Source organism: Aythya fuligula, chromosome 5, assembly GCF_009819795.1.
Source record: "Aythya fuligula isolate bAytFul2 chromosome 5, bAytFul2.pri, whole genome shotgun sequence".
Lineage (NCBI taxonomy): Eukaryota > Metazoa > Chordata > Aves > Anseriformes > Anatidae > Aythya > Aythya fuligula.
In genome coordinates, this window is record NC_045563.1 from 49,006,311 (window position 1) to 49,014,875 (window position 8,565).

At 38.4% G+C, this 8,565-nt stretch overlaps 1 protein-coding gene across 2 annotated transcripts in view; it reads left to right on the plus strand.

The window, feature by feature from the left end:
- The window catches only part of CD44 (CD44 molecule (Indian blood group)), a 61,051-nt gene extending 55,952 nt beyond the window's left edge, over window positions 1–5,099 (plus strand). For both annotated transcript variants that reach the window (XM_032188648.1, XM_032188649.1), the window contains 3 exons: window positions 184–297; window positions 1,374–1,452; window positions 3,553–5,099. In XM_032188648.1, the coding sequence (XP_032044539.1) occupies window positions 184–297; window positions 1,374–1,452; window positions 3,553–3,769 (410 nt within the window). In that variant the 3' untranslated portion in view covers window positions 3,770–5,099. The remainder of the gene's footprint in view (window positions 1–183; window positions 298–1,373; window positions 1,453–3,552) is intronic.
- Window positions 5,100–8,565: the final 3,466 nt, after the last annotated feature.

An 8,565-nucleotide genomic window follows, 5' to 3' on the forward strand; every position in this document is an offset into this window, starting at 1 on the left:
CTTTGTTATTCAGAGTATGATGATTATAGTCTTTGTAATAGATTTCCATATGAATACTTTTTAATGACCTCAGTGTGAACTTTCTAGAAATATTTTTTTTGTATTGTGGAAGTCATCATTTTTAACCTCCCTGTTAAATATTCACTAAAGATATTTGGAGTAACATACAGTTTTGATCTTTAGGATCTACATCCATTATAGATGGTTCACGCAAGGGAAATTTTGAACCCACTCCTAACCCTGGAGAGAACGCAACAACAACAATAACATCACAACCAAGGTCATCCCAGGTACCAGGTAGGTTTCTGAAGTCATATCTTTTAACAATTTAAGAACATAATGATAATAATATAAACTGAAATAAGAGATGAAGATGTACATCAAGTATAGTTGTTCAGGTTTTGTTCTGAATCAAATTGTTACTGAGAGTCTGAGAAATGGAGCATATTGCAACTCATAAAATATTCTAGCACTATGTAGATAAAAGAAATCATGCATTTTGGAGAATAGGATTAAGAGATAAATAATTTTGATAAATTGATATACAATCAGGGAAAATTCAGTAAAGATAAATGCAAAGTATCATAACTGAGAATATTCCATGAAAACAATATCTGATAAGTGTTATAGAAAAGGAATTGCATGTTAAAATAAAATGGAAAGAAGTCAACACAATGATGTCAAAGAATGACTTTTTTTTTCTGGGACATATTGTGGAATGAAGAACAGGCTATGGAGAAGGTTGTGAAATCTCCTTTATTAAAAATGCTGAGAGCAAATGGAACATTTCTCAGAGATGCTCTTATTCATTCTGTTTCACTGAAGTAAAATATAACTGAGGTGATCTCTTTGGGTCCTTTCCAGTTTTACCTCTTTATCCTGGTTTTGTAGTTCCTTCTATTTTATTTTATTTTTTTTTTGTTTGTTTGTTTAGGATTTGGCTTTTTAAAGATCTCCCTTAAAGTAAGATTTAAAAAAAAAAAATGTAGATATTTCACTCTACCTTAAAGCCAACCTACTTTTGTACGTGGGATTGCAGATGTGTCAGCACTAAGCCTTTTCTTCTGCTCTTGGAATAAATCAATGACACAACTCCTCTTCACCTATGCAATCTAAAATGCACTGATTCTAGATGCCAGAAGTGGCCAGGTATTTCATTGGTGTTGGTCTGGGTGTAGCTGAGCACTTTCTTTGATCACATAGGCAATGTGACTGATGAAAACGTACCTGATTTGCACAGAAGCAATTTGCAAAGTGAACAAACATTCATTCAAGAAGTCGTGAAACTTAAAGAATGCACAAGCATCTGTGAAACTGCAAAATTACACAGGACAGATTAACACATTCTCTCCCCTTCCCTTGACTCTCCCCAGAATGGCTGATCATCGTTGCTGCTCTCTTGGCACTGGCATTGATCCTTGTAGTGTGCATCGCCGTCAGCAGTCGGAGGAGGTAAGGTAGCCCTGCACTTTGAAGCACACCACAGCATGATGTGGGTGCTGGAATAAAGCACTGCCACATATCTTTTAGAGGTCTTATTGAAATAAGATGGAGACAAGACACATGGTGAGATGGAAAAATCTATACCTTTCTTTCTGTTAAGTGACTCTGGAGTTATACACCCTGAATGGCACGGCTTGTTGATTTATGTATCACTCTGCTTTGCGTACAAAAGCAGAGGCTGCCATTGTTTCCTCCCTCTTAGCCCAGACGCACCATAGAAACAGACAAATAGGGCCAGTGTGACTAAATATAGACTGCATCTGACAAGAACTGAAACAATCTCAAAGCTAAAAATTATGTCCTAGATACTGCAAGTGGAAAACATATATTTTACTTAGAGCTGCCATGCAGGTGGGATTGAGACCCAAGGAGAAAAAGTGCACATGGGTCTGTGGGTGTGCATGAGTTCATGGATTAGATCCTACTAATATGCATCAGTCCCTATGAGGATCAGTGTTTGAAGCATGGACGTAATCTGGTATTCTTGAAACAGGTGGCATTGTTTCTTTCACTAGGATCAAAATATTTAAGAGATTAATCTATTCAGATAAGTGATAATCTGCTGCAGACCCAGGGAAGGAGTTGCTATGCAGTCACCACACTGCACACAAGCATCAGCTCATCTGAAAGTAGCTCTGCAGCTGTGCTGCAAGGGAACTGGGCAGGTGAAAAAGGTGGATTGAGCATCCAGGGTTATCCAAGCAGTAAAGTGAGAATGTTCCAAGCATTCATTTATTTAAAAACGAGAACTGTGTATTTATTTTTATAATGCTGTCAGTTAAAAGGAATGTTGACAGCAGCTTCTCCAGTTTTGCTCTCATTCTGGCTGCCTGTAAAAGCTTGTGGGCTGGAGGCTTTGGTTTCAAAGTAGTTAGCTTCTTGATTCAGAAATCAATAGACTTGGCCTTCATAGCTACAAAGTCAGTACAGCAGGGATCTCAAGCACTTCCACCAAGCAATTGGTATTTCTCAGCGAATAGCAAATTGCTTCACTATAGGGTTGTTGTTGTTGTTGCTGTTTAATTGGTCTTGTCTTGATAAAATTGGTGTTATCTTCACAAAAACAAAACAAAATGGCCCAAGGTTCAGTGTGAGGCAGTTTCCTTGTTTGATTGTTTATTTTTTTATTATTCCTCTTGTTGCAAAGAAGAACGTCGTTGTCTGGTTCCTATTGTAAAAAGTGTTAGGCCCTCCATCCAGAGTCCAACACTGGGTGCGGCACAGCCTGACCATCATGTCAGGAAAGAAAAGCTGAGCTGCTCTTTTGAGAGGCTGTGGCCTCTCTTTCAGCATTTCATAGTTGCAGAGCAGGAATCGTTCCCAAGTGTGTGCATAGCATTCACACAGCAAACTGAGCTGCTTTGGATGAAATAATCCTCACCTACCAGTCAGTAAGCATGAAAAAAGTCATACTTCAAAAGCATAATGGCATAATTTAACTGCAAAATTAGTCATTCAAACAAAATCTGTTTCAACGAAGAAGAAAATGTTTTAAAGTAAAACTTCAGAAAATTAGTGTACCTCTTAACAGACCTCTGGGCATTCAGTTTATACTAGGCTATTCAAAGACAACAAGTGGGATATTCAGCACAGTGTATCCAGAGTTTTAATGGACTAGGGCAAATCCTGACATCCAACTATTAATTTCTACTGCCCTGAAGAATATCCAGCCCACATGGTCCAAAGTCTGGATGTACAATGACCCTGTCCATATACTGGGATGTATACAAAGTTCATAAATGTGGATATATCCACACCTTAGAAAATCTTTTCTAGCTTTCAGTAATGCCTGTTAGTCCTGTCTATAATGACACTAGATAGCAACTGAATTAGTAGGATCCTGAAAAATTTTATGTATATAATTGTGGATTTTTTCAAAAATAAAATATGCAGTGTGGAGACACCTTACGCCTTTCATTGCACGGGTCTGCACTGACAGACGCAAGTTTCATTTCTAAGCACCTTTTTCTAAATACTAACTTGAATTTTCTTCTCTTATTTCCATTAGCCTCCATTTATGGTACTTATTTCCTTTTAATTTCTTTCTAGGTGTGGGCAGAAGAAAAAGCTTGTGATCAATAATGGCAAAGGTGCAGTGGAGGACAGGAAGACAAGTGAATTAAATGGGGATGCCAGCAAATCACAAGAAATGGTGCACTTGGTTCACAAAGAACAGTCAAATGACCGAACAGGAGCATCTGACGAATTCCTCACCATTGACGAAACACAAAATCATCAGGAGCTGGACATGAAGAGTGGAGTGTAATGGTACCAACTCACTAAGTAGATCAGAGCTGGGGAAATCAAAATCACATGGAACTTGGGCCAGAATTCACAGATGCACTGTGCTACTGATGTCTTTTGAACACGATTAAACTTAAGTTGTCTTCATTTTTAATCATTTTTAAATGATGTCTGAGTTACAGAATTGACATTTGCTACCTGAAATAAGCCCCAAGAGTTGCATAAATTTGTCAGTTCCCAATTACTACACAGAGGACACTTACTGTGTCCTGGGTATATCATTGATCCCCAGATACAGTGTCTTCGCTGTGCGGAGCTACAGAAGTATGCAGTTGCTCTATCTTACAGGTATTTAAGGTACTAAACTTGTCATGGTACAAGAGTAAGTGAGCAACAAATGTCAAGAGCAAAACAAAAAGCTTAAACCAAAAAGGCTTCCTATACAATGTCTAAAACAGCAGAATTCATCAGAAATGCCTTACAGCCTGGAAGAGCAGTAGGTGCATTGAAAGTCTGCCAGTAAAATCAAAAAGTGACATAATGATTTATGACTTATTCTGTAACAAGGAAAACCCAGAAGGACAAAGCTTATTTATCGTTGTTTTAAAATGTCTGCGGGCATGCAGCAAGTCTTTTTGGGAGGGGGAATAAAGAAATGAAAACATGAGCTGATACATAATAAACATCATTACTTTATTATCTTAACAATCTGTACAGTTATCCTTGAGTTTTTGAGTTTTTGAAGAGTTATCCTTGAGTTTTTGAAGTGTTCATTGCTCTTCCCCCTCTCTCCTTCATTGGTCCCAGTTTGTGTATGTTTTAATGAGTCTGTTAGTTAGTATAATTAATAAAACAGAATGACCCCAGCTCTATTGTGCATGCACAAATCAAGGAATTTGAAATCATCAGCGATGATGACAGTATTTTTATTCCAGAAGAATAGGTCTTTACTTTCCCCTGCTCAATTGTACTTAGGAGATGCTGAGCTTAGTAAAGCTTGTTTCCCCTGTAACTGTTGTGTTACACCAGTTTGATGATATTTTAAAAGTGGCCTTTCTATGATCTCACTCACTTCTGAATTCTATTTCCTCCACATTTTATTTCTTCTTTTTAAAAATACCAAAACAAATACTGCTTGTTTACTGGTACCAGAAGTTGAAATTCTACAGAAAAGATCAAAGAGATTTAAAGGAAACTCTCCCAACAATGTAATATAGTAAAATAGCTGCAGCTGCATTGTCATATGCTTTTGTTTTGTCATTGTATGTCTATTATGTAAAGTATTTGTATTAAGCTATGATGCTGTGCATTATATTGATATGAACTGCCAGAAAGAAAATTATTTACTACCAGTGGTCTGTGCCATTTTTAAGAAAGCATATTGGAATGGTGGGCGAATTGTAACTTCTAATTGGGCTGCCTCAAAAAAATGCAAGCAAAATCAACCAGAGGTAATAGCATTCAGCGAGGTGTGTCAGCTGTGGGATGGGGAATACCAAGAGAAGTCCATTCAGATGTTCCTGTTCACTGACCATAGCACCTTCATTGGAAAACGCCATTCTGCTAATGCATTATTTTATGTTCTCCATCTGAAGCAATTGGAGGATAAGTATTCAGCTGGCTAAGTACTAACATTATCTAGCACTGATCTTTACTAGAACATGAAGCCCAATCAAAATCGTGATTATGGTTCTCAGTTACAGCCCTTCAGCAGTTCCCCAAGCATCTATTTGAGTTGCTCAGTGCCCCAGTATCTGCAGGCAGATCTCCTCAGGGAAAATGTACACTTGGGCAAAAGGTCCCAAGACAAGACATGATTTCAGGGTGCACATAGGACATTTTCTGGCTCCATGTATGTAAAGACGTCTCATCTATGAGCAGTCACACAGCTCCAAAGGTGTTCAAACAAGCTGAAGCCAATAAGGTCAAGGTGACTAACAACACTATCAGTATATGTATATCAGTACATTGTCAAATTTCTCAGCCCTGCCACAAGCACATATTTGAATACTGAGCTGTGCTGTGGGAACTTTGTTGACTCTACATTGATTTTTTTCCTACAGTGTTTTTAAGCAAGCTTTTCTTTTTGTCATTATAAATCAATAACATGTAATTATATATGCTTATCACTAAGTGTGGAGATCCAGAATAAGAATTTTGACTCTCTTTAAATCTCAATTGAATATAAGCCACAATCAAAAGGAGACTTTTCACTGTCTTGAAGGATAAAGTTTTCTTTTTTTTTTTTTTTTTTTTTTAAAAAAAAAAAAGGAGGATAAGTTTTTTTAAAAACAACAACAACAAAAAAAAAAGGAGGGTGGGAGAGCTATTATTCATCTCCCTACTGAGATGTTCAGTGGAGAAATTTATCTAATATTCAGTAACTGTAACTGTAAATGCATGGACAACGCTGGTTGGCTTCTTTTTATATTTTTAAATAGGGAGATGCTCAATTTCTCTTTAAAAAGGCAGTGCCATTATTTTATATATGCTGATTCTTTTTAGATTATGTCATGCAACTGAAGTGCAATTAAGTTTTATTATAGTTTCAAAACTAGATGGCCATTTCATATATGTAATATTGTACATATTTTTATTAATCTTGTTTTTTTTATTATTTCAGGGGTTGTTTGTTGTGTGTATGTATTTTTTCTATAGAGCACTAGATATATTTGCATATTTATTTAACAGATTAATCAAAAAGAAAGAAAATAGCACCTCTAAATTGTAATTAGAAATAACATTTCTAAAATAATTGTAAAATGAGCTTCCAAAAATAAACTTGACTCCACATTGAGGGTAAAAAGTAAGATTAAAGTTACTAGTGGGAGAGAGGAGGCATTCAGCAGGGTAGTCATATATAGCAGTGGTGAGCTGCTATAGTGGTGACCAGAGGTCAGTTCTTCTGCTTGCAAGCTGCAAGCCAAACTCAGCTGAAGGCTGCTGGACCTCACATCACCCACGGGCTCCCCAGCTGCTCTGGGGGTTAGTGATGAGTTCATCTCCCCTCGGAGCTGAATATCTCTGGGATATTTCAGTCCAAGATCAACCCAGTAAAAGAGAAGTAATGTTTAAAGCAGTAAGTATATTTAAAAGAGAGGTTGTACTTTTTATGAGAATGTAATATTTTCGTCGAACAGTCTGGGGTGATCGCTTCCCCTGTATTTTCTTGAAGCTCTTACAAGGAATGGTTGATTAAAGCAGTGAAAGGATATGCAGCCTTCATGTCTATCTGTGTGGATATTTTAAACCCTTCCCACAACATCAGCCCCCAAATTGTATTTCTGCACAACAGTCTCTTCTTCATAGGGATGTCTTTTTTGTGTCCTTTGCCAAGAACACCAACACCAACTACCTCTGCACTATGTAGTGTACATTGGCTGGAATATTATTAGGAGAAAATTACCAGGTGTCTCATAAACATCGACACATAGTCAAAGTGCTGGGGAGAGGCAGAGATTTGTATATCGTCCTGGTAAGGGCTGCTCCTAGTCACTCTTTCTGTAGATGAAGGGAAGCAATAAAATCCTCTGAGAACTGTGTTCTGCCTCAGCATACTTCATGAGCCAGCAGTTACTGGGTTTATTTTATGCTACATTAGGCTGTTAGCCAGCAGTTATCTCTTGGCCTTATTAAACAACTGAAGGCTCAGACTTCTCTGGTTGCAAGATTTTGATTAGTTAAAGAACATGAACCCTTTGGGTAACCACATGCACTGACAAGTTCTCCTTTGTGGAAGGGGAGAGGACAAACAGGTGGAAGGGAAAGTGCTGAAGTGGGCTGGTCCCTGGGGAGCAGCTCCAGCTCTGTGGGCATGGGTGACAAAGCTCTTGTTTCTTCCTGGGGGGCAAGAAGCACGAAATGGTACTTTGAGGGTGGGAACTCCAGGGAATTCAGGGCAGAAGGGGAGTGCAGTCACTGGGAAACAAAGTGAGGAAGAGTGAAATTTCTGTGCCACTGACTGGGAAAGTCCCCTCAACATCCCCAGGACTTCGTCAGTTGAATGGTTCATAGCTCAGAGAAAGGAAAAAGAATCAGCCTTTTCCTGTGAACCCCCCACCTCCAGGTCACCCTCTGCACTCACCACATGATTTGCAAACTGATTTTGACCATTTTTCCCTGGTAGCTCCTTTCTCACTATTACTCTGCTGTGTTGCTGTGGCATTCACCAATGCCACGCTGAGAGCACCCAGCTGGGGCTATGGGAAATGAGAGGCAAAGTGCAAACTTCACAAAGATGACTATCGGTGTCTTTTGTGCAGCACAGAAGCTTCACTTTCTGTCCTTCTTGTCTCACCCATTCATGGATGGGTAGGCAACGACAAGATTTCTAGAATATTTCTGTTCTTGCTCATCTTCCTGTTTTTAAAGCACCAGACTTAAACGGCTCTTCACACAGGTCAGCTGTGATGCAGCAACGTTTTTTTGGGGCTTTGTTTTGGGGAGGTTTTTAGTGTTTTTGTTTTGTTTTGTTTTGTTTTGGGTTTTGTTTTTGTTTGAGAATTTAAATTAAAGAAGAGAATCCATCCTCAGAGAAGATCCCCTGACTTCAAGGGAGCTGATTGTTGTTAAAGTGCAGGTAAAGCAGAGGCAGCAAAAGCTTTACAAATGCTTTAAGCACAGCTTTCTTTCAATTTTGTCTGCATGGCTCCAGCAAACAGTAGAACGGTTTTGCCTGAGCTATAGCTTCAAGAGTTTGCAAACTTCTTATTAAAGCTTCTTACTCTATAGGCAAAAGGGTTTGGATGAATTAGGGGATGGATAAAAACCATTTTCATACGTCCTCTGCCATGCACGGAATGCTGATGTGAATGTCAT